The sequence below is a fragment of the Euleptes europaea genome, chromosome 5, assembly GCF_029931775.1.
Source record: "Euleptes europaea isolate rEulEur1 chromosome 5, rEulEur1.hap1, whole genome shotgun sequence".
NCBI classification, from domain to species: domain Eukaryota; kingdom Metazoa; phylum Chordata; class Lepidosauria; order Squamata; family Sphaerodactylidae; genus Euleptes; species Euleptes europaea.
Window position 1 is genome coordinate 18,676,095 of NC_079316.1, and position 26,781 is coordinate 18,702,875.

Sequence of the window (26,781 nt, forward strand, 5' to 3'; positions counted from 1 at the left end):
TATTACATTATTTGAAGCACACCTGGTGTAGAGAGGACAAACATCTGCTTTGGAAATCTGTTAAATCTAAACAAAAGCAACCACAGGCAAAACATCTTGTGGAGAAAGAAAATCTCTCTTCTTTAAAAAACGCAGCTTGTTCGCGTTTAGGTGGGCAAAAGAACTGCTCCCTTGCTTTAGAAAACGTTATATCTAGCAGCCTTGAATTGCTCTTGAGGAAAGCGTGTCCTGGGAATTTCATTTTACAAGATCCTGGCCATCAAACGGCCTGAAAACCCCCCGAAGACTGAAAGATTCCTAGCACTGTACTCCCTGCTTCTAGGAGAAGCAGCAGCTATACAAAAAAACTTCCTCGAGTGGCATTCTTACTTATTTTGATTGAGGAGTTCTTTAAATAAAGAAGACATGTTTTCAAGGTAAAAGTCAAAGACAGATTTTTTTTTAATTTCAAACAACCTGTAACCTCCACATATGTCACACAAGGATATGCTGGTAACTAGGGTTGCCAACCTCCAGGTGGTAGCTGGAGATCTCCAGCTAATTCAACTGATCTCCAGCTGATAGAGATCAGTTCACCTGGAGAAAATGGCTGCTTTGGCCATTGGACTCTATGGCATTGAAGTCCCTCCCCTCCCCAAACCCCGCCTTCCCCAGGCTCTGCCCCCAAAACATCCCGCCGGTGGCCAAGAGGGACCTGGCAACCCTACTGGTAACACTCTGGTTCTCTTAACAAGGGCCTGTGCCGCCCCCCCCCCCCCGCCCAGTTACTAGGGTTGCCAGCCTCCCACCATTACAACTGATCTCCGGACAACAGAGATCAGTTTCTTGAAGAAAATGACATTTTCAGAGGTCAGACTCTATGGTATACCATAGATTCTAGGTGAAATCCGTCCCAATATTCCACCTCCACGGGGACCACCCCTAGGGACGCCAGCCTCCTGGTGGGATCTGGGGATCCCACAGAATTACAGCTCATCTTCAGACTACAGAGATCAGTTCTCCTGGATAAAATGAATGCTTTGGATGGTGGACTGTACTCTATGGCACTGTACTCCACTGAGGTTCCTGTCTTCCTCAGGCGCCACCCCCAAAACCTCCAGGAGTTTCCCAACCTGGAGTTGGCAACCCTACCTCCCCATCCCCTGCGGGGGGGCAGGGGGGACCTGGCAACCCTAACTGGCCCCAAATTTCCAGGAATTTTCCAGGTTGGAGTTGGCAACTCTACCAGTTACACATTGTCACTCCATAGGATATATTACATTTACTCTGCAATAGTAATTGTATATGTATATTACATTTACTCTGCAAAATAAATAAAAGGTTGTTTGTTCTTCTGGTTGAAGATATATATGTACCTGAAAAATAAATGGAAGCAGTGCAGTGGGGAAGTGACCACAGGCCGATTTATCAACCGTTTGGGCCTGGATGTAGGAGGTCCTATGAAGTTCTGCGATCTGCACCATTATGAGCTCTGTGTGTGTGTGTGCGTGTGTAAAGTGCCTTCAAGTCGCAGCCGACCTATGGCGACCCCTTTTGGGGTTTTCATGGCAAGAGACTAACAGAGGTGGTTTGCCAGTGCCTTCCTCTGCACAGCAACCCTGGTATTCCTTGGTGGTCTCCCATCCAGGGCCATCCAGGTCAGGGCACAGGCTAAAGGTGGACATTTCTCATCTCAATATCTACAACACTACAGTTTTTATTATTATTTCTTGTATTTTTCAATCCACGCTCAGACATGTAACTCACTGAGCAACCTTGGAGTTGCCACTACCTCTCAGCCTAATCTGCATCATGGGGTGGTTGTAAGAACAGCAGCATATGTGCGGGGATGGGGTAACCATAGGGTTGCCAACCTCCAGGTACTAGCTGGGGATCTCCTGCAATTACAACTGATCTCCAGCCGATAGAAATCAGTACCCCTGGAGAAAATGGCTGCTTTGGCAATTGGACTCTATGGCATTGATGTCCCTCCCCTCCCCAAACCCCGCCCCAAAAATCTTCAGGTATTTCCCAACCCAGAGTTGGCAACCCTAGGTAATTATGTACTCTGCCCGCAGTTACTTGGAAGGAAAGGCCGAATAGGGTTGCCAAACTGCGGTTGGGAATTTGCTGGAGATTTGGGGGTGAAGCCCGGAAAGGGCGAGATTTGGGGACAGCAGGGATTTCAGCAGGACATAATACAACAGAGTCCACCATCCAAAGCAGCCATTTTCTCCAGGTGAACCGATCTCTGTAGTCTGGAGATCGGTTGTAATTCCAAGAGATCTCCAGGATGGAGGATGGCCAACCCTAAAGCGGAATAATACAGGCAATATTTTAAAAATCACGATTTTCAACCGCAAATTGTGCAAATTGTGCTTGGGGTGCTGTTCATCTAAGTGTAGCTTTTGGTTGTTCGACATGTCTGGGGACTGAATTCCATTACGCGAGGGCGCACGAAGGCAGCAAGTACCGCAAATTATGCCACAAAATTGCCTTTTGATTCCAGCCCTTTCCTTTCCCTCCACAGCAGTTCCACAACAGCTACTCAGAGTTCATCTCCACGTGCCCTTATCATATGTCCTCAGCCCACAGATGGTGTTTAATGTTTCAATACACAGACAGGATCCTCTGGAGGCAACCAGGCTGCAACCTAGGCAACCAAGTGGGTTACAACCAGCGGTGGGGGGGGGGGGGTGTAGGGAGAACTCGGGGTGTGTTTGCTGAGATAAAAGAAGAGTTCTTTTTGCATTTGTACGTATGCATTTGAAATAACAAGGTAAGTAACATTTTATTTGTATGTGGCCATAGGCCCTCACAAAACATTATCCACAGAGTAGCGCATTATAAACAAAAGGAAGCATGTATAGGAGAAAAAAAACCCCTGAAAGGGTTAACATTGCTATAGACCACCGACAACCACATCATTGATGGGATACTACTCTAGAGCTATCTGCCTTCGCCCTTATTTTCCTCGCTGCCACAGCAAACAGTGATGTTCTATAAGATACAAAATCATTGGAGTCAGACAACAGGAATATGATTTTCTCCTTTTCAGAGTGAAAGTTCGTACCCACTACAGTAGCCCATCAAGAAACTTAAGACAGAGATGTGGGGAGAAGGAAGGGAAATAAGTCAGACTAATTTTGGCCAGTTAAGCACAGGAGGTTTTGCCTTGGATTTGCCACTCTCTAGATGCACCTTTTCCCCATCCGAACTCTCAAAACTCTGGATGGGGGCTTATTTTTGAGTTTTGAGCATTCGTATGGGGAAATAATGCATCCAGAGAGCTGCAAATCAAGGGCAAAACCTCCCGCGCATAGATGGCCTCTATCTTAATCTTATCTCCTTTTTTGAGAAAGTTACTACCTTGCTGGATCAGGGGGATGCAGTGGACATAGTTTATCTTGATTTCAGTAAGGCTTTTGATAAGGTTCCCCATAATATTCTTGTTGACAAATTGGTAAAAAGTACATGCATGCACTTATGATTTCCAGCAAAGCACTCATATTGAGACAGAGTCTTTCAGAAATAAGAGCCCATCTCTGTGAAGATCATCATCAGGTTATTGCTTCTGAGGAAAGCTTTAGCCACAGTTCAGGTCATGCTTTCAGACTGAGAAAAGAATTTAGTGCCAGCCTGAGGCGAGTCTTTTCTCATTTTGGAGTGCTGCCCACTCACCTTTTTTTACAAGCTGGCCCCTTCATTAGGCTCCCATTAAAGGGGAGAAATTGTCAATTACTTTTTATTGAATTTTACCACTAAGGGGAATTTGTATTTTCTGCCTCAGGCACCAAAATGTATTGGACCACCTGTGTTTGCCTTGCAAGGATAAGTGGCTGTGTCATGGTCTCTGACATAATTATGATATTTTGTGTACATGTACAGAATTAATTCCATGTAGAGCTTGAACACAACATACAAACTGAACCACAAACTGCAGAGGTTTGTTTAATGAAAAGCCTGGCAACAGCTTGCAAAATGCAGATGTCCTTAGAACAGGCTGAATGAATTCTCTCAAGGCCTGAATACTTTCAAGAGCTAACTAACTTACCCTGGTCTTGTCCCTGAAGGGAGAAGAACAGAGTCATTCTTCACTATCTGCCAGAAAGGTGTATCTGAAATAACCCTTCCTGATTCAGCTGCCAGCTGTCAGCTGCTCATATCTCAAGAGCAGAAAAGTCCCGCTATCCTCAAACCTTGAGAAGGTCTACTCAAAGACCTCAAGGCTATAAGTGCAGTAAGCTTCATGCTTTCTATAACCTTGCTGAAGGCTATGTTTCCTACTGACCAGATGGTTACATGTTACAATGTGAGCAATAATTGTGTTTTATGATTTATATAGTTATATATTGTATTGTAGATTTATAAATAGTCTCATTTAATGCGTATTGTACTGAAGATGAGAATGGTATGAAAATTGAGTATATTGAGTGATCATGGAGCTCAGAAATGATTGTTTATACTTTAAGCAAAATAGACTGAAAGGAAAGGAAGCCCATATTTGGTCATGGGGAGAAGCTAATAACCTGAACAGCTGCAACTGTACATTATTGCACTGCTCATGTTATCTGAAAGTGGGGAGGAAGATATCCCTCCTGATGGCAAAATCAACACTCTTAATGAGTCTGAAACAGTATAAATACAGCCACAGTAAGCCCAGAGAATCAGAACCTTCCAAAGGCTCTCAAGAAAAGGCTGACTGGTATGTATGGCTTAAATACATTACTCTAGGCCTTATGAATTAGATACTTTGAACTGAATCAGAATAATTTGACTGTTATATTTTAGAAGTTGGATTTTGAAACTGAATAGTATGTAAGACTTGCTTGCTTTTACTTCATACATTGTAAATACATACATTGTACTTTGACAAGAGTTTTTATAGAAGTGTTAAAGACTTGATAATCTGCATTTACACATATTTTACTAGAAGTGTATCAATAAAAAGACTTGCTTTTTAAAAGTAGGTAAAGTTGTTGAGTCCTGCTTACTCAATGACTGGCTGAATAAGATAACTTCACTTCTCAGTAAGTGATACATTCTAAGAGCCTGTCATCTGAACAGCACGACCCGCTTCAGTTGGAAGATCCCAACCCCCTTTGAGGCACAGAACGAGAGCTGTTCATCTTTACCTGACCTTCCGTAGTTCACTGGTGCAGGCAGCTAATTCTCTTTCTCCCACAGTTCACTTTATAAAAGCAATCCAATCACCGAGTTGCTCAGCCGGAAGAAGCACCATTAATTCTACTGTCAACCCAGTTGCCGATGCTTTGCATACTGGAAAATCTAAGTTCCAAAAGCCCCAAACGACACTGATTAATTGCCCAATTAGACGTCTTAATTCTTTAAAGAGCACAGAGGCATCATTCAACACAAGAAAGCAGCTAAATGGTTTCATTTGATGGCTCCCTGAAGCAATGGATGCAGCTTTCCTGAGTCACTGACCTGGTCCATTTATTTGTGCAGAGCAAATTCAAACAGCTAACGGCTGCCCTGACCCAAGCTGGAGCTGGCCATTCATTAGTGACCTCCAAAGGGGTGATCTCTGAGGGAAGAGGAGGAAATACCCAAGGCCTGCGAAGGGCTGAAGAGAAACACTTAAAACTCAGAGGTAACAAATTCTACCCACACCGGACGTCACCTTGGAGAGGAAGGAAAAGCCGCCTTTCAGACATGTGGAAAGTTCACCAGAAGAATGATTGTCCTCATTTCCTCTACTGAACTACACTACCGTCAAAACGTAATTTCATTTCAGCCAAGACTCTAATCTGCAACGTGTCAGGGGAAGACTCATGGTGATACATTATTATTGCTTGCTAAAGGAGGACATGCCCCGCAGCCCTTTTTCAAGATCCTATTCTAGGGGGACAAGCAAGATATTATAAACCACTTAACCATTAAAGCACCTAAGAAAGTGAGGGGGCAGTTTATGACGGCTCACTATCTTAAAATAAGTCAGTCTTCCATTTGCAGCAAAGGCCAAGTCATTGGCTTAGATCTACCAGAGCGTTTCTCCCAATGGAAGGATTGCCCTGTGTGGAGCATGACTTTCTCGCCGCACCTCTCCTGGTGCGGCCCAAAATGTCTACCGAAATGCTGCTCCTTGGGAACCCCCTCAGCAGTTGCATTTCAGGAACCACTTTGGGCTACAGTGAGAGAGAAAAAGTGAAAAGAAGAGTTGGTTTTTATACGCCGACTTTCTCTATCACTTAAGGAATAATCAAACTGGCTTACAATCACCTTCCCTTCCCCTCCCCACAACAGATACCCTGTTAGGTAGGTGGGCTGAGAGAGCTCTGAGAGAGCTGTGACTAGCCCAAGGTCACCCAGCTGGCTTCATGTGTAAGAGTAGGGAAACAAATCCAGTTCTCCAGATTAGCATCCACCACCTATGTGGAGGAGTGGGGAATCAAACCCGGTTCTCTAGATCAGAGTCCACTGCTCCAAACCACTGTACCACGCTGGCTCTTAAAGTCATGCTCTACTCATGAAAATGCCCCTGCGGACCCAAGCCGTTATCTTTTCCCTCTTGCTTTACAAAACTTCTCATTACAGGTTGAGTATCCCTTATCCGGACATCCAATATCCAGACTAATAGGAAAACTGGACGTTCTGAGTCGGTATGAAGGCATTACTCATTACTCACAGGCCCTCAGCAGCACCACTGATGGTTCAATGTACACAACATTATTAGAAAGGTTGTTTAAAATTACATTCAGGCTATGTGTATAAAGTATATATAAAACATATATAAAACATAAATGAATTTAATGTTTAGACTTGGGTCCCATCCCCAAGATATCTCATTATGTACATGCAAAAATTCCAAAATATTCCAAAATACGCACCAGTTAGGGTCCCAAGCAGTCCGGATAAGGGATATTCAAACTGTATACTGAAATGTACTGCTGGGGTAACCTATAGGGTTGGATTCAGAGGTTGTGTTCCACACATGGCATTGGCTGAATCCTGAGGCTGGCCACCCCACCCCTCTATCCCTTCTACTGCCCTGCATGGGAGCCAGAAGGCTACTTTTCCTTTCCAAACTCTTGTCAATTTCCTTCTTCTAGTGGATGTTTGACAGACATACCCCGTGGCTTGCCAGACCCCCAGTTGGGGTGAGGGGTGCCCAGCCCTTAGCTCCAGTTGCCCATCACTGTTCCAAGCAGTGGCGGGAGAAAAATAAAATACGGCAGTGTTTCATGCACCATCACATCACTTCTGGTGACAGAAGGTAGCTCTAGGATTCATTGGAGACTCTATGGGTTTACCATAGAGTTCCCTGCAATTCCTAGGGTTACCCCATGCCATTCCCAGGTTTTCACGAGTAGCAGTGCATGAAACATCATGCCCCCCCCATTTCTGCCCCAACCTCTCCCTGCTAATGGCCCCTGTTGGCAAAGACCTACTTGAAAAAGTGTCCATAATGACTAACAAAATCTTCAGAGCCTGAGGGACTGCAGAATAAAAAGATTTCCCACAACCAAGAGGGGAGGGCCTCCAGCACTCTATGAAGAAGGAGGTCGAGGAGGAGGAGAATTGGTTTTTATACCCTGGTTTTCTCTACTGAAAGGAGTCTCAAAGTGGCTTACAAGCACCTCCCCCTCCCCCAAAACAGGCAGCTTTGAGTAGGTGGGGCTGAGAGAGTTTTGAGAGAACTGTGACTAGCCCAAAGTCACCCAGCAGGCTTCTTGTGGAAGAGTGGGGAATCCAAACTGGTTCTCCAGATTAGAGTCCGACGCTCACGTGAAGAAGTGGGGAATCAAACCTGGTTCTCCAGATTAGAGTCCGCCGCTCTTAACCACTACACCACTTGGCTTTACAATGACTAGTAGAAGAAGGGTGCAGGAAAGGGGGAAAAGAGTCCTTCCGAGCATAAAGCCATACGATACCTAGAGGAACTGAAGTTGCTGCAAACAAAACTGAGCAAAAAGGTAAGAATTACAGAAAAAGTTGTGCCAGCTACAAATGTTTCCTTGATTTCCACTATTTATCCAAGCTGCACCATTTTTTACCATGTTTTTTTTTTTCACACAGAGTACCGGAGCAACATTCAATACTGCTGCAACAGCAGCAAGAACATATAGGCAGGCTTTTACGTGGCTAGGGCACCTTTACTGATAGAGTCAGAGGAGCAGGTGTTTGAGGCTGGTAGGGTATTTGAAGGAGCAAGAGAAAAGGAGACCTTCCACGTCTAAAGCTGTGTAATACCCTGAGGAGCTGGAGCTACTGCTGTAAAGTTAGAGCGGTTCCTCAGTGGAACAGGCTTCCTCGGGAGGTGGTAAGCTCTCCTTCCCTGGAGGTTTTTAAGAAGAGGTTAGATGGCCATCTGTCAGCAATGCTGATTCTGTGACCTTAGGCAGATGATGAGAGGGAGGGCATCTTGGCCATCTTCTGGTCACTAGGGGTGTGGAGGGGGGAGGTAGTTGTGAATTTCCTGCATTGTGCAGGGGGTTGGACTTGATGGCCCTGGTGGTCCCTTCCAACTCTATGATTCTATGAAATACAGGCAGCACAAAAATCTGGGAGCAGTTTTTGGCAAACACTAACTTTGAGATTTGCAGAGAAGCACCATATTGGTACTAGAGTTGAGCATTTCCCACAAAACACATCGACAACCGCTCCATTTGGCTTTCAAAATAGTCAGCAAAATGCAATTTTTATAACATATACACAGATCATAGCTCCTGTCTGGACATTTCTCTCTTACTGTGATTGTCAGACACATCCATAAAAGCATTTCGAGTGCCACAGTCTTTTTAACAAGACATATGGTTTTGAGGCTTTCTTCCCCTTGCATCTAAGAGACAACCAGACTCCAAGGCTTAAAACAGAAACTCCCTTCTTCTATCTTTTAAAAATTATGAAATCTAGAAGAGTTTGAAGAATTTATTTATTTTTAATCCTGGGATGAAGTCATCACAATGCTTCACTTCTAACATCCAACAGTTCTAAAGTTAGATGTTCATAATTCTGCTCCGAAGAATGCCAGTTCTGCAAACTGAGCTATACAAACAGAGCATATATTTGCAGGCTTTGGATAGTTTAATCTTATGCATTTCTGCTACCCAAGGACAAGTGAAAAGAAGCTACAAAGAGGACTGTAATCTTTCACCAAAGTAAATCCTGCTCATCAACCACCTGCAGGGATCTCATCTGGAACACTTTCACATTTATTTCTGCAGACAAAGGGATAAGACATATTTTTAAAGGAAAAAAATAAAGCTCAGATTCTAGTATAAAAATTGCATTGGGTGTTTACAGAGCTTTTAAAGATCATTCTTTATAAATACTATGTTGTTATAATATTTATTTATTTAAAACACATATTAGCCGCCTTTTTCCTTTGTAGAACTCAAAGCGGCTTATGATATAAATACAACATTATAAAAAATAGCTATTATAAAACCCATAGAAGTCACAGTTTAAAAATCAGGACTGCCAGTAACAAAAGTGAAATCAGTCAAAACTCAGTCCTAAATAAAACGGTCTTAAACTGCCTTCTGAAGATGGACAATGAGGAGGCCAGACACACCTCCCTGGGGAGGGTCTTCCACAGTTGTGGAACAATTGTGGAACAATAAACCCTGTAAGCCAAGCAAGTAGGGTTGCCAACCTCTAAGTGGCACCTGGAGATCTCCCACTATTATGGCTGATCTCCAGATGACCAAGATCAGTTTCCCTGGAGAAAATGACCGCTTTGGAGGGTGGACTCTATGGCATTATACCCTGCTGAGGTCCCTCCCCTCCCCCAAACCCCACCCTCCCCAGCCTCTATCCCCAAAATCTCTAGGTATTTCCCAACCCAGAACTGGCTCAATATAGCAGATGGAGCAAGGATTTGTGTGAGGGACAGAAATTCCGACTCGCCTAAAACCCCATTAATGAGTTTGTGGCTGAGGCAATACCAACTTCGGACCTCCAAAATCTCTAGGGCAGCATCCACACATCATTGGGCATTGTGCCATTGTTGAGTTACAGCAGTCATTTGCAACCGGATTGTCTTGTCCATATCCGACCGAGCGTGGATGTGGCCTGAGGAACCATGCTACAATCAGCATGCGCAGGGTAGATGCAGGGAATCTGGTCAGCCTGGGTTACAGGGGCATAGTTTGCACCCCCAGCTGAGAATTTACTTCAGTGATTTCAAAATTCTGAGTCCGAAGATTGAAGGAATCTTACGGGTATGCTTTTTGGCTGCTGCCAACTGGTTCTGGGGATTATCACAACAATCAGCTAAGACAGAAGAACAATCTGCATGCTAACAAGAATACCTAGTAGAAAGACGAAAGATGCCTCTGCCAGCTCTGGGTTGGGAAATACCTGAGGAGGGCGGGGTTTGGAGCGGGGAGGGGCTTCAATGCCATAGAGTCCAATTGCCAAAGCAGCCATTTTCTCCAGGGGAACTGATTTCTATTGCCTGAAGATCAGTTGTAATAGTGGGAGATCTCCAGCCACCACCTGGAGGTTGGCAACTCTAATTCCACCTCAACTGGAAGGAGAAGAGTTGGTTTTTATACGCTGACTTTCTCCACCACTTAAGGAAGAATCAAACCAGCTTACAATTGCCTTCCTTCCCCTCTCCACGACAGACACCCTGTGAGGTAGGTGGGGCTGAGAGAGCTCTAAAGAGCTGTGACTAGCCCGAGGTCACCCAGGTGGCTTCATGTGTAGGTGTGGGGAAACCAACCCGGTTCGCCAGATTAACCTCCACCGCTCACGTGGAGGAGTGAGGAATCAAACCCGGTTCTCCAGATCAGACTCCACCGCTCCAAACCGCCGCTCTTAACCACTAGGAAGATGTGAGTCATCAGTTCAGCTGAAGGCATTGGGCTCGGAGAATTGACTGCACCCTGGCACCGGGCCCCTTGTGCTAAGGTGTAGAATCATGTGAAGGTGACAGAAACTATCCCTGCTTTGCCCCATCACTCCACTAAAAATGTGAAGGTCCCTGGAGATGTTCCTTCAACGCCATGTGCAGATTTCTTCACATTTTGTGACAGTCATGTCGGTAGTTAAGACCATAATCTCTACCAGCGTTTGCTCTTTCCATTGAGTTGCTTTCATTTGAATGGGGATTATGAAGAAGTAGCAACTGCTGGACTGTGCCTTTTGTCTATCCAGCCTGTCCTAAGAGTCATTCGATTTGGCCAGGGATAATTATATTCCGGCTCAGTTGGGGAACATACTGGCTGACCTTGTACGAAAGAGCTTGCCTTCATTAGGATCAGAACCTGAAGCGCACCAGAAGTGTCCGACAGGCAATACTTAATCATAATTTTTCATGCATTGTTCTATCCGCTGCTATTTCTGCAATTAATTTGCATTGAAAAACCATTATGAAGAGGTCCAAGAAGGAGACGACTTTGAAGAACTTTAAGAAATAAACTTGCAGCCTGACATTTTAACCCACCTAATGGTTTTGAACCCTCTACTCTTAAATGAAAATAATTTTTCAGAAACCCACAGAAGAAAACTACAACAATTATCAGTTAGGCAGCTTATTTATCTGCACAGGGAAAATTAACAGCGTTAATACACGCACTTAATAATCACTCCTCAGGAACTGAAAAATGAGCATATTGCTCTATGCAATGAAGCATCGTACGCTGCTGGATGTAAACCGTTAATCATCTCCTATATTTAGCACGTACATCATAATTAGTTTAACCCTTCTGAACTGATGCTACAACACTAGAGTAGCCACCACTGTTTCCGGATTTCTAAAAACAACGAAGAAGGTCAGAGGAGGAGGAGAAGAGTTGGTTTTTATATACCCTGCTTTCTCTAAGGAGTCTCAAACCCGCTTACAATTGCCTTGCCTTCCTCTCCCCACAACAGACAGCTTTTGAGGTAGGTGGGGCTGAGAGAGTTCTGAGAGAACTGTGACTTGCCCAAGGTCACCCAGAAGGCTTCATGAGGAGAAGGAGGAGGAGGGACAGTTTTTATATGCTGATTTTCTCTACCTTTTAAAGAGAATCACAATACCTTCCTCTCCCCGAAACAGACACCTTGTGAGATAGGTGAGGCTGAGAGAGTTCGAAGATAACTGTGACTAGGCCAAGGTCATGTGTAAGAGTGGGGAAACCCCTGGGTTCATGTGTAGGAGTGGGGAAACCAACCCGGTTCACCAGATTAGCGTCCGCCGCTCATGTAGAGGAGTGGGGAATCAAACCCAGTTCTCCAGATGAGTCCACCGCTCCAAACCACTACACCTCACTGGCTCTCAGCAACTCAAGGACTTGGAGGAGAGGAGGGGTCCTCGCTTCCTGTAGTGCATTCCAGGGGCAGACTGTTGTCAGAAGGAGATTTCCTTGCCATCACTAGTCACCTGTTGAACACGTTTCTGGATCTCTAAATGTGGAGACTGTTTCGATTTTATGTCTCAGGCACCAAGATGTCTTAGAATCATAGAACTGGAAGGGACCACTAGGGTCATCTAGTCCAACCCCCTGCACAATGCAGGAAATTTACAACTACCTCCTCCCCCACACCCCCAGTGACCCCTACTCCATGCCCAGAAGATGGCCAAGATGCCCTCCCTCTCGTGATCTGCTTAAGGTCATAGAATCAGCATTGCTGACAGATGGCCATCTAGCCTCTGCTTAAAAACCTTCAGGAAAGGAGAGCTTACCACCTCCCGAGGAAGACTGTTTCACTGAGGAACCACTCTAATGGTTAGAAAGTTCTTCCTAATGTCTAGACGGAAACTCTTTTGAGATTGGTCCGTCTCTGTGGGGAATAACAGCAGGGAGAGGAAGAGGGTAGAAGCAGTCCTCAATGCCTTTGCAAGATGGCGTCCTCCTTGCCAGAAGGAGCTTGAGATGTAGGAAGGCTATTTTCCTGGTACTGAGGAGAAGGCCCAGACCTGGATGGCCCAGGATAGCCCTATATTGTCAGATCTTGGAAGCTAAGCGGATGGGAGACCAATAAGGAAGTCCAGGAAGTCCAGGGTTGCTATGCAGAGGCAGGCAATGGCAAACTATCTTGCCTTGAAAACCCTATGGGGTTGTCATAAGTCGGCTGTGACTTAATGGCATTTTCCACCACCAAGGGGAGAAGACAAAGTTGGTTCCACTCCCTAAACAAGAGGGAAAACTTCACTTCCATGGCACAGGTCATTACTTGCATGGTTACTCCCTAACTGTACAGAACAGGGCCACAAACTTTAATTGTTTAATCACAACAGCTGATCAGACTTTATCCACAGACTGAAATTTGCCCCACATCAGTAGGTGGAGTTTGCAACAAGCAAATGCCGTGAACTTCAATAAAAACCTGCTGAGATTCATTACTGAATTACTGTTTAGTTCGTTGCAAATACATTCTGGGCAGTTTCCTTACGAAAAGTATTCTCTGTCTACACGATGACTTTTTGTTAAGTGTGCTGAAGAATGCTGCAGCTGTTGAGTAAGACTCACCGGTACGTTGTTTCTGGAAGCAGGTCATCTATAACGTAACTCGTGACATTACCCACTGGGATGGTAATATCGCCAAGGTCGATATTGTAGGAAATGATCTCGGACCCATTATTGCACGGTTCTTCCCAGTTCAATGCAAGGCACACAGAGGGTGATAGCGGGTAGGCATCCAGGTGCTCGTCATCTGAGACAGAGAGGACGGTGATGGCATCAGGTACCGATGCTGGCACTCTGCAGGTGACTAGGTCACTATAAGGTCCCGCTCCTGCCTGGTTGATTGCCTACAGAATAAACATATTACATTCACTACATCCCAAAAGAAGAAGAAGAAGAAGAAGAAGAGTTTTATATGCCGAATTTCTCTACCACTTAAGGGAGAATTAAACTGGCTTACAATCACCTTGCTTTCCCCCTCCTCCAACAGACACCCTGTGAGGTAGGTGAGGCTGAGAGAGTGTGACTTGCCCAAGGTCACCCAGCTGGCTTTGTGTATAGGAGTGGGGAAACAAATCCAGTTCACCATATTAGCCTCCCCCGCTCCTGTGGAGAAGTGGGGGAATCAAACCCGGTTCTCCAGATCAGAGTCCACTGCTCCAAACCACCGCTCTTAACCACTACACCACACTGAGTTAGAAGTGAGTCCCACTTCAAATAGTTTGAAAATCAGTGTCTGCCAGGAGGCAGTATCAGAGGAAGGCCTTGGCATCTATCCCTTGTTGGCCCTCCAAGTCAACTGGTTGGCCACTGTGTGAGACAGGATGCTGGACTAGATGGACCACTGGTCAGATCCAGCAGGGCTCATCTTATGATCTTAGTGCTCCTGAACATGCTGTTTACCTGTAGTCTACAGAAATAGTGTGTGGAGGCCGACAACTGGCCGATTTCAAAGGAGTTGCTTGTGCCATTGTACACCAGTTCTAAAGACTCCTCTTCTTCTCCCCACTCCAGTCTGTACTCCGAGATGTCTGCACCAAAGCTCTCCGGACTCTGCAAAACACACAAACCGCTTGGTTGTATTCGAGTCTAAAAATGCTTCACTATCTTTTCACAGGTTAATAGAAAGAAAAGCATGAAACACAGGAATCACTTAAGATTATAAAGCCGTTGCGGTCTGATATTTGCGTCTGATTGAGCGGCTGAGTCTCTCCCATGGTGCTTCCAGAACCAGGAAGGAGTGGAGAAAAACAGGCTGGCAGAACCGTTCCTTTAAGCCGGTCCACCGCAGGGACAGAACTGGATCAACATGTGAGCACAGATGGAATGCTGTGGTAGAACCTGATCCGTAAAATTTCTGCAAGTTTCTAAGTCATGGTGAAAACATTTTGGGGGAGTGGGGGAAGCCCCAGAAGTTTTTTTAAGGGGGAAAAATTAAACATATGCAATCATTTTCCCTACCAGCTCTAAAATTGTTTAGCTTCATTGCCTCAATTTCATTCAAACAATAATTATGAACGTACCCAGAGTTAGAAATTTAGCAGCATTTTGCTGCATCCAAGTAACGCTTAGTCTTGGCCAGGTGGGAAAATGGAATAGAAGTTAAATAAGAGTGGGAAATCATCATACTTGTCACAAATAAAATGAAGTTTTTCTTCTCTGGACTAAGTCTTCTTTCTGAGCAGCTGGGATAGATTCACATAAAACAAACAACTAAGGTTGGGGCAGTTGTTTAAAAGAGTAGAAGGAACCTCAGCCTAACTCAGTGATCACTCTGACGCAGAGCTTAGAAACCGTGACAGATGGAAATTCTGCTCGGGATGTGGGCAAAATTCACCACTCTAGTTGATGACCTGTCTTGCCTATGCTCTTTCATAGGTGTCCATTTTTAACACCCACATAAAAATTCCACCTCAGTCATATCCCACATTTTAAAATAGTTTTGTTTGAATGATCTCGACAGTCATGGACACAATCTGAATGTTTCCTTAAGGGCTGTAGGAAGGAAATTGTTAGCATTCCCCTGAGGCTAAAGCACCTCTGTTAATAGTTCTCTGAGCAACGATGAGCTATCCATGATGCCAGGATCCAGCTGCAGCTGAACACATGAAGCTGCCTCATACAGAGACCACTTGTCTATCAAGGCCAACATTGTCTACTCTGAGGGGCAACATCTCTCCAGGGTCTCAGCAGCAGTCTTCAACCTCACCTCCTACCTGGATCCTTTTACCTGGAGATGCCGGGGTTTGAACCTGGGATGTTCTGCAGGCTGAACAGATGTTCTACCACTGAGCCACAGAGCCTCCCCCCCCCCCCCGCAACTTGAACACATGAAGCTGCCTTATACTGAATCAGACCCTTGGTCTATCAAAGTCAGTATTGAATTATAGAGTTGAAAGGAACCACCAGGGTCATCTAGTCAAACCCCCTGCACACTGCAGGAAATGCACAACTACCTCCCCCCTACACCCCTAGTGACCCCTACTCCTTGCCCAGAAGATGCCCAAGATGCCCACGCTCTCATCATCTGCTTAAGGTCATAGAATCAGCATTGCTGACAAATGGCCATCTAACCTCTTCTTAAAAACCTCCAGGGAAGGGGAGCTTACCACCTCTCAAGGAAGCCTGTTCCACCAAGGAACCACTCTGACTTTTAGAAAATTCTTCCTAATGTCTACTCAGACTGGCAGCGGCTCTCCAGGGTCTCAGGGAAGAGGTCTTTCACATCACCTACTTGCCTGGTCCCTTGAAGTGGAGATACCAGGGACTGAACCTGGGCCCTTCTGCATGCCAAGCAGACGCTCTACCACGGAGCCATGGCCCCTCCCCTTCCAACTGCCATTGATGGGACCATCGGAAAAAGCTATCGTACACAGTCAGGCACCCTTCCTTTTATAAAATCCCCTTCTGAGGGAACGTTCTATAACTAACTAGGTCATTCCTGTGTGCTGATCTTACAGCCAAAGTGGAATCAAAGTACTAATATATATGTGTTTAACAAGGGAACTCATCTTACCTCCCAGCTAACAAGTACACTTGTGTTTGAAAGGAAGCTGAGGCATGGCGCTTGACACTGCCCAGGAGGCCCAGCGGTTGTTGTAACTTCTGTGGCTTTGGAAAACAGCCCATACTAAGGGGGAAAATATACACTATGTAACACACATGTATTTGTTACGGTGATTGTCCAACATGGAGATTTTTGAAAATATAGAGACAGGTGAATGTCGAGAATCCCCCAAGAGGTCAATGTCCACATTCACTAGCGTCACTCACCATTTCCGACACCCCTCCCCACACCAGCACTTGAGTACTGGTCAACATTCCCTGCAATTGTCAACTGTCTCCATATTATGAACATTTTTCCAAACACATAAATAGTCACACCCCACTTGTTCCATATTTTCATATTTCAGAATATAAAACAGACAATCACTTTGGACCTCAGCAATCTTCTTTTATCTAAAATCTAAAGCTTTTCTGAATAATACTTCACATTTAAATTAAGGATCCCAGTTACGATTTTCTCATTCCCTTCTGTCTCTGGGGCTCTTCTGATATCCTCAGACATCCCTTCCGATTCTACGGTCCCCTAGCCTAACAGCCCCTTCTGAGCCCAGTTAAGATTTTCCTCCTAGTCCCACTCCCTTCATAGCAAGTGGATCTTTTAAGGACCTCACGACTGGTGCCTTCCTTAACAAAACAGAATGTTTATGAACAGTCTGTGATCTCCTAGCAACAGTTCCAATGGTGGAAGTGTAATTTTATATATTCATAACAAGCATTTCATCTACAGTTTCTAAGGGCCAGTTCCAACACTCCTAACCATTCACACACACATTGGCTTGTACATAGTCGCTCCCTTACCCCTCCATCGTTCAAAGCCCTCACTCTGAAGTGATACGTTGTCCCAGGCAGGAGATTGGTGATGGTACATTCGAGGTCCGGGCCATGATACACCTCAGAAACAGCTTCTTCAGGTCCGGTCATCTCTACGCTGTACGCAGAGATGTGACAATTTGTATCTGACACAGGGGGAGCATCTAGGAAGAGGCATCATAAAATTGTTATGTTACCAGCCGTTATTCGCTGCCACTGATATTTTACCAGGTACAAACACACGTGTGCAGTCCTCCGATAAAAAATAAGCGAGAAGGTGTCCCAAATCATAGAATCATAGAGTTGGAAGGGACCACCAGGGCCATCTAGTCCAACCCCCTGCACAATGCAGGCATTTCACAACTACCTCCCCCTCACACCCCTAGTGACTCCTACTCCATGCCCAGAAGATGGCCAAGGTGCCCTCCCTCTCATGATCTGCCTAAGGTCATAGAATCAGCATTGCTAGCAGATGGCCATCTAGCTTTTGCTTAAAAACCCCCAGAGAAGGAGAACCTACCACCTCCCGAGGAAGCCTGTTCCACTGAGGAACCGCTCTGTTAGAAAATTCTTCCTAATGTCTAGATCAGAGATGTCAAACTCAATTGTTACAGGGGCCGGATATGACGTAAGTGTCACTTGTTCGGGCCGGGTCATGCCTTGCCAGCCCAGGTCGAGACTAGCAGGGGTGGCTGCCTTGGCGGGCTTGCGAGCCAGATAAGAATCCTCAAGGGGCCGAATCCGGCACACGGGCCTTATGTTTGACACCCCTGGTCTAGATGGAACATCTGTATCAATTATGAAGAGAACACCAGCATAAATGGCCTCCTTCCACTTCAAAATGAATACGAATGGGATGCCAATCTTTTTTGTGCATTTTAAGACCGGAGGGTGGGGGAAGTAGTCATTTTTACACAGAGCCTTTTGCAAACGGAGCTGTTCATCTGTCCTGGATATCGACATACCTGAAACCTAATCTGAGTAGCCGCTTGGAGTTATCCTGGACGAAAGGCATCACAGTGGCCATCTCCGATGGAACCGCTATTGCAGGTCAAACCATTTGATTTTCTACTGTGCTTGTTTAGATACAATCCACCGCTTTTTACTTTGTTATCATCCATTCAGCTCTCAAGCTGCTTTTCAGAATTTTTTTCCAAATCTTTTTCAAATGAATGCTTTGAACGCGTTTTGACAAAGCACTATTGAGAACGCAACAGGTTTCAGTTCAAAAACAGCTACACGACCGCAGCTAAGAACTGGGCTGAAGCTAGCAATGGTACATTTGGCTCCTGATAGGTCTGACGACCACAACTTTTTGCAATAAACACAGTAGCCCCTATGCCCATGACCCATCTCGTGTTGACTCACTGCGCAGAGAGGGAGAGCAAGCAGGAGTGTGCTGCCCCCCCCCAACAATTACCGAATCACTTGCACAGTGTGAATGCATGGAGGAAGGGCCCCCTCCTCTCCACTGGCGATGCTGCTGTCCTAACCTCACTGATCGCAGTGTCCTTGTTGGAACTTCCTTTGCTCGTTCATACTATGCGGGCAACTTGGCGATCACACGGAGGCAGGGGCTGGGCCCGTGTGCTCATGCCTGCTCTCCCTCATCACGTAGCAAAGCAATACATGGACGGGTCATCTGCACAGGCTGGTGAAACATTTCCCCTTCTTACAGCAGCCCACTTGTGCCTCTGCTATGCACCTGAGACCGCTGCAGAGTGGACATCGATGCTTTGAACCATGGCTATCACCTGCATTTGAGTCTACTGACCCCCGACAATCGTTTCAGAAGTCAAAACATACACATGCGGTCTTGCCATCAGGCAGTGGAATGACCCAAACAAACAAGTTCATGTCAGCCCTCTCCCCAAGTTCACTCACCCCACTGAAGCTGCACTTCTTTATGCTTTGGTTTCCCCAACACTCGCGGGGGTTGACACTGGCCTGGTGCAACGCTGAGGGTACGGACAAGTAAACTTTCGGAACACTGCAGAAAGGAAGCACAGCAGATTTAGCACACCGGCCGACCAGATGGCACGTGAAATGAGATACGATCGCGACAATCAGAGAAAAACAAAGAACAGAGAAAAATAAGCATGCATTTGATGTCTAATTACATCCTTACTCCAAGGAATTAAGCGTGATTGTCCTCCCTCCATTTTACTCTCACAACCCCCCTGTGAATCAGGCTATGCTAAAAGAGAGTGATTGGCAGTAAACTGGTTGAGTTTCATAGCAGAGTGGGGATTTGAACCCAGGTCTTCAGTTCTCTAACCAGTACACACACTGCAAAACTTTGGTAACTTGCAAAAAAAAGAAAAGAAAAAAAAACTTGCAGGGAAGTATTTGTGGACTTTCTCTCATTTAGCAGTATTAATCATAGAATCATAGATAGTAGAGTTGGTAGGGGTCATGCAGGCCATCTAGTCCAACCCCTGCTCAGTGCAGGATCAGCCTAGAGCATCCCTGACAAGTGTTTGTCCAGCCACTGCTTGAAAACTGCCAGAGAGGGGGAGCTCATCACCTCCCAAGGTAGCTGATTCCACTGTTGAACAACTCTTACTGTAAATTCCCCCCCCCCTAATATCCAGCCGGAACCTTTCCACCCTCAATTTAAACCCATTATTGCGAGTTTTATCCTCTCCTGCCAACAAGAACAGCTCTCTGCCCTCCTCTAAGTGACAGCCCTTCAAATACTTAAAGAGAGCAATCATGTCCCCCCTCAACCTCCTCTTCTCCACACTGAATATTCCCAAGTCCCTCAGTCTTTCCTCACAGGGCTTGGTCTCCAGGCCCCTGATCATCCTCATCACTCTCCTCTGCACCCGCTCCATTCTGTCCACAACCTTTTTGAAGTGAGGCCTCCAGAACTGCACACAATCCTCCAGGTGTGGCCTGACCAGGTGCAGAAGTGTACAGATGAATTATGACATCTTGTGATTTGGATGTTATGCCTCTGTTGATGCACTCCAAGATTGCACTAGCTTTTTTTGTTGCTGTATCACACTGGCTGCTCATATTTAACTTATGGTCCACCCGCACCCCAAGATCTTGTCCACACACACTGCTACCCAGAAGTGTATCCCCCATCCAGTATGCATGTCCCTCATTTTTCTTAACACACACACACTACCCTGTTAGCTCTGCTACAGCTTACAGCAAATACAATTCAGCAAGCACTCCCTCCCCTGCTACACAACAGCACACGAGAAAAGCTTTTAGGATAAAGGGAGAGGGAATGAAAAAGGTTCCCCCATACTGACCTGACTGTGTCCACCAGTGCTAATACAGCATGCCCGGAGCTTATACAAAGTGCCTGGTTTCAAGTAGGTACATATACATTCGGTTGCAGATCCTCTGTAGGCTACTTCCCATTGATTTGCTGTGAGGTTAATTGGAAACAGATCAAACCATCACTACAGGGCTAGCGTCCCACTTAAGACTTCATTAAATCACAGGCCTTCCAGTCATTAATGGAAGCGGGGGCATTAATGGGCAGAAGCAGCCAACCAGGTTTTATACTATTGAGTCCCTTGTGCTGAAAAGGATAATCTAAAGCGGTTTATGAATGAGGAAGGCAGACGAGATGCTTTTTTAAATGTTGGGTTGTCTCCACCATGCATAAAAGTCTTGTTTTCTCTTCTGGGTGCCTATATACAAACCTTACATTCCAAACGCTAACTTCATGCTCCAAATACCAAGATCAGCCATGAAAATTTTAAAAAGTTGAACTCAGTGTGTGAAAATACAGCACTACCATTCCAATAATATGGTAGGATCCTGCAGGAAATTTCTGCTAACCTGATTTCTGATTTTCACCAATCCTCCTACACGAACATTGCAGACTTGGCCCATCAAAGTCATTATGGTCTACTCAGACTGGCAACAGCTCTCCAGGGTCTCAGGTCTTTCACATCACCTACCTGCCTAGTCCCTTTAACTGGAGATGCCAGGGATTGAACCTGGGACCTTTTGCACGCCAAGCAGATGCTCTACCACAGAGCCACGGTCCCTCCCCAAACCTCGAATCACCCCTTATGCGGTTCCTGCTCTCCCCCGGTCTCCCAAGGAACAGCATTTAGGGGATCCCCATGTACTGCAGAGGAGGGAAGGTAAAGAAGTACTTTTCCCCAGATGGAAATCCCTTCTGTGGGCAAAAAGTTCCTGCTAGATCACCCATCATCATCATTAGTTTTGGCACTTTACAAAACAATGGCCCACACAAACAAATCAGCATATATGCTCCACTTTGAGTTTTCAAAGAGGGTTCATATTGCCTGGGATCCATCTTGCAGTATATAAGGTCAGTGAGAAACAACTAAATTATAAACTACAATTCAGGAGTGCCCTGACCTGGAAACCCAACATAGCCTCAGGTCATCAGATCTCAGAAGCTAAGCAGGGTTTGCCCTGTTTCGTACTTGGATGGGAGACCACCAAGGAAGTCCAGGGTTGCTACACAAAGGCAGGCAATGGCACACCACCTCTGAATGACTCTTGCCTTGAAAACCCTACGGGATCGCCGTAAGTTGGCTGTAACTTGACCGCACTTTCCGCCACCACCAATTCAAGAAGATCCCAGGATCTTGCTTGCTACAAGTGCACATTTTACACGGCGATTCTCATTTATTTAGGGATTAACCCACAGCCAAAGGAGTCTGAGAGGGGGAAAAAGGTCATCCCGGTTCCATAACCCCTGGAATAACACTATTTTGGGGCAACTGTCGTGCCCTTGTTTTCAACTGATTTCATCCAATAGTACTTTCACACAGTAGAATAGGGATCATTAAAAAAAAAAAAAGTGGAGTAAACATACACCCATTCAATTTACCTTCAGAGCTTCCTTCTGAAATTTCTAACAAGTAATTTAGAATTTCTGAACCACCATTATCCTCAGGAGGATCTGTTACAAAACAAAAAAAGAGAATCACAGCACAATGAAACCAAAAATCCCTTACCTTTATTGTATGCTAGCTTTTACAGAAACCATGGACAAGCATCTCTCACAATTGGCTGACACTCCCCCATCTAGTTCAAATTTTCTCCATTATCCCAGGAAGACCTGCGGATGTGAATGCTTGCTCCTCAAAAGAAAAGCTTTGTTAACTGCTAAGCTTCCGTCCATGACTCTCAAGAAGCATCTTTTGGATGATAACAAGACAAATACAGTGTGGTGAAGTTTGTTTGCATCGTGAATGATACAAGTGGTGTACAGACAGTGTAGTGTAGTGGTTAAGAGCGATGGACTCTGATCTGGAGAACCAGGTTCGATGCCCCACTCCTCCACATGAAGCCTGCTGGGTGACAGTTCTCTCCGAACTCTCTCAGCCCCACCTATGTCACAAGGTGACTGTTCTGGGGAGGGGCAGGGAAGGTGATTGTAAGCCGGTTTGATTCTTCCTTCAGTGGTAGAGAAAGTCAGCACATAAAAACCAGCTCTTCTTCTTCTCCTCATTCTTAGATGTTTAACATATTCTCATCTCTGCATAATTTCTCATGCAGTTATCCCGTTCCTGGAAGTGCATCCCCCTTTCTCTTTCTAAAGTTCTTCCCATCTGCTCCCAGGATGCACGTAGCTGTCATGTCATTTGAGCAGGGTTGGGTTGCTATGAAAGTTCATCCACCGTGTTCCATTCAGGCCAGCTGTTTTCCCTCTTGGGTCATGTTCAGGACAAGCCAGCTAAGCAACGTGGCATTAGAAGTCCACGGTGCACAGCACTGATTGGTCAGTGCCCATTAAGTTACAAACCTGCTTCCCCTTCCCAGTTCCAGCAGCATTTTTGAAAAATTGTCAGTGCTTGAAAACACACGGGAAATGGAGTTTAAACAAACACCTGCACAAATGCTGCTTTAAATATTTTTGTAATGGCTTTCCTGAGCCATGGGAGGGAAGAGATGAGAGTATCTCAAAGCTGAACCAGTATTTGATTCACTGGTATATACTTCTATCATTCACAATGCAAACAAAACAGTACGTTGGTTTAATCTGCTTCAACTCCCTGTTTTCACACAATTTTTTTTACAGGCACCTCAAGACGCCTGCCAAAATCCCATTTGTATTTCTTAGGCCAGTGTAGCTGAACCTTCCTAGGTACTCCACTGCTACTTGATTCTCCTTTCCCCAACCTCTCCCTGAGGCATTCGCCCTTGGCACCAAACGCCATTAAGCTACATATTGCTTTCTTCTACTTAAGCTGTCTTTACCATCTCCTTTTAAGGGTTTGAGGCCTTAAGACAGGGGTGTCCAAACTTTTTTCAAAGAGCCGGATTTGATGAAGTGAACATGCGTGAGGGCCGAATACATTCTTAATTAAATTAATTAAATGCAAATTAACTATTTTATGCAAAGTTTATTGCAAATGGCATACTTATTATGCCCATAACCACAGACTGCACCACAAAAACCATAGCTACATTCCTTCCTTTCCCCAAAACCCCCTTAAGCTCACCGGACGCCCCCCAGCTTCTAAATCTCCAACCTTCCTTCTGTAGGGAGGGAGCAGGAACTCTTCCTCCCCCACCCCCTGCTCATGTGCCTCTCTGGGACTGTCGACTCTCTCCCTTCAACCATGCCGGGGGTATTCTGACCTCCCCTCATCTGAGCCAGGAAATAAACTGGTTTTCATTCTCATGGAGTCCAAGATTCAATCACTCTGACATCTCCCGTGCAGGGAGGAATGTGGAGTTTTTCTCCCCATGAGAGCCAGCGTGGTGTAGTGGTTAAGAGCGGTGGTTTGGAGAGGTGGAGTCTGATCTGAAGAACCGGGTCTGATTCCCCCACTCCTCCACATGAGCGGTGGAGGCTAATCTGGTGAGCTGGATTTGTTTCTCCCGCTCCTACACACGAAGCCAGCTGGGTGACCTTGGTCTAGCCACAGCTCTCTTAGCCTTACCTACCTCACAGGGTATCTGTTGTGGGGAGGGTGATTGTAAGCCACTCTTAAGTGGTAGAGAAAGTGGGAATAAAAACCAGTCCTTCTCTTCTTCTTTCCTTCTGACCTCTTTGCTCTCTGCTCGGGGCTTTGACCTCCGGAATGAACACGGGTGTCCTCTGCAGACTTGGCTCCGTCTGAATGCGCCTCATTTCCAAATACGATATATGCCAGGAGTCATTTATTTCCCCCACCCCATCCCTTCTTTTGAAGCAGCCACTTGCCTTGGAGAGAACCTGCTGGGGGGTCTGACTCCAAACACCTCCCGTCCCCAAATCCAGCCCCCTCTCCCCCCTGCCTTTCCTTGACTCACAATCCCCCCACTCCAGACCCATCCAGTCTCTCCCCTCCTCCCTCCCACCCACCCTGCAAATCTGGATCCCTCGCGAGGCCTCCGCAATGCAGGGAAGGGGCTGCATCTCCCCCCCACTCCAGCCTTCTGCAGAGAGGAAGGAGGAAAAAGGAGAGCCAGACGGAGCAGCCCCCCCCCCACTCCCAGGCTTTTCGGTGTTTGTGTGTGTGTGTGTGTGTGTGTGTGTGTGTGTGGAGGGGGTGTCTTTCCTCTCCCGGATTGGGGCCAGCCTCTGACCTCCCTTGCATTTCCCTTCCCCCCCGCCACCTTTCCCACCCTCGAGTCCCCCCCAACCCATCCTCAGGATCCCCCTTGACCCACTTGGGAGAAGCTGCTGCTGCTTTTCCATGCATCAGAACAACAAAGGCTGCGTCCCCACACATGGGCTCTGGGTAAGAAGGAGGTGGCCTCTCTAGGGTTTCAGACTCGCTGGCCTTCATTCCGGGGGGTGGGGCTGAGACAGCTAATCGAGGCGACCCTCCGCCCAAGCGTCGCCCCCTCGTTTGGGGATGCAAAGCGCAGGCGCAGCCCCCACACGCCCCCTTTTCTCTCTCTGCAAAACAGGCCTGTTTAAACCGGCCCAGGGGCCGCAATTGGCCCCTGGGCCGGACTTTGGACATGACTGCCTTAAGACAATGAGGTCTAGTAACGTGGAGGAGTGCTCTTACCCCATTTGACACTGAAGCCATGAGATGTTACCGGCCCTTTAACCACAGGTCTGGTGGGGGGCCCGGGCCTGTCAGGGCTTGTGGTGCAGACCAAGATGTCACTGGGATTACTCTTCCCTTCTACATTGGAGACAATGAGCTGGAACAAGATAAAAACGATTAGCTGCACGCCAGAGAAGCAAGCGGCATGGTCCGAGTTACTCCGAAGCCGCCCACAAGCGCCTTTGCCAGTAAAAATACCCTTTACGCAACAGCACTGCTAAAGTTCATTAAATTCAGACATTCAACCGTTCTCAGACATTTCATTAGCAAGCCTCTAATGCTGGGATTCGAACCACACCAGACGCAGGCTCGGATGCAGCACAGCATTCTCCCACTACTCCACCACACCCTGAAATTATGCTCTCTGAGGACCTCAGGAGCGGCATTGCAAGGGGGCATTGGGGGTTGCAGTGAGAAGCGAGAAAGTTGCGCTCCATGGGTGAAAATCCCTCTGCTCGTGGAAAAGCTCTGTCGGATCCAAGCCGATACCTGTATGGAGTCAGTTTCACTGAACAGAACTCACAAGTGCTGTTCAGTAACGTGGAGTTTAGCCTATTTTAAACACGCCTTACCCTTTTTTGGATTGTGCTCGCTACTTGGAATTAAGACCCTAATGAAACCAGTCCCTAATGAAACCAGTAGTAATAGTTTACAAGCATACCTCAGAGATATTGCGGGTTTGGTTCCAGACCACCGCAACATATATTTAGTTAGTTTTATACCCCTGCCCTCATTCCCCAACCGATGCTGGGCTCACACGAATAAAGCGAGTCACAGGAATTTTTTGGTTTCCCAGTGCATATAAAAGTTATGCTTAAACTTACTGTACTATTAAGTGTGCAACAGCATTATGTATAAAAAAATGAATTGGAACAATAATGAGAAAGTTTGAAATATTGCGGGAATTACCAAAATGTGACACAGAAACACGAAGTGAGCATGTGCTATAGGGAAAATGGCGCCAATAGACTTGCTCGAAAACGCAACATCTGCATGCATCAGGAGGTTGGCAGGTAGCATGTACTCCCAGAACGCATAGTTGACTATCCCCCAATTTAACATCTGAAACTGTGCACAAATAAACTGTTACAAACGTTTATGGAAAGGCATTGCTTTCTATGGTGTACAGACCCTTATCGCTTTCACTCTTAATTTTGCATGTTTGTAAAAACCTCTTTTACTAGAGGGGAAGGTGGAGCTGCAATCCTGGTTTTAAACAGCTCCGAAAGAATCGTCCACCTAATACAGACACGCATCTTAGTTATCAACAAGGGTACATGTAAAGTGTTTCCCACTGAAAACATTATTCCTCTGAGCAATCACACGGGATACGATGCTCAAAGCCAAACTAGGGAATGGCTTTCCAGTTATCTTTGTTAAACAAGCCCTATGTGCGCACAAAGATGTAAATTAAGAGCGCTTGATTGTGTTAACAAAAAAGAAAGGCTGCCACCTTGTGGATAGACACTAAAATTGCATCAAAGGTTAAAACTGCTAATGCACTGTTCAAAGCAGTAGTTCCGCACCGGGTTGCCAGCCTCCCAAGTAGGACCTGGAGATCGCCTGGAATT

General features: G+C 46.0%; 1 protein-coding gene across 1 annotated transcript in view; it reads right to left on the reverse strand.

The window, feature by feature from the left end:
* Positions 1-26,781, reverse strand: part of FNDC3B (fibronectin type III domain containing 3B) — a 327,633-nt gene that overhangs the window by 39,082 nt on the left and 261,770 nt on the right. The window contains exons 15-22 of the mRNA XM_056849976.1: positions 25,169-25,307; positions 22,048-22,119; positions 20,480-20,598; positions 19,098-19,203; positions 17,202-17,377; positions 16,354-16,467; positions 14,241-14,390; positions 13,404-13,684 (exon numbers count right to left, since the gene is read on the reverse strand). Coding sequence (XP_056705954.1) covers positions 13,404-13,684; positions 14,241-14,390; positions 16,354-16,467; positions 17,202-17,377; positions 19,098-19,203; positions 20,480-20,598; positions 22,048-22,119; positions 25,169-25,307 — 1,157 coding nt within the window. The remainder of the gene's footprint in view (positions 1-13,403; positions 13,685-14,240; positions 14,391-16,353; positions 16,468-17,201; positions 17,378-19,097; positions 19,204-20,479; positions 20,599-22,047; positions 22,120-25,168; positions 25,308-26,781) is intronic.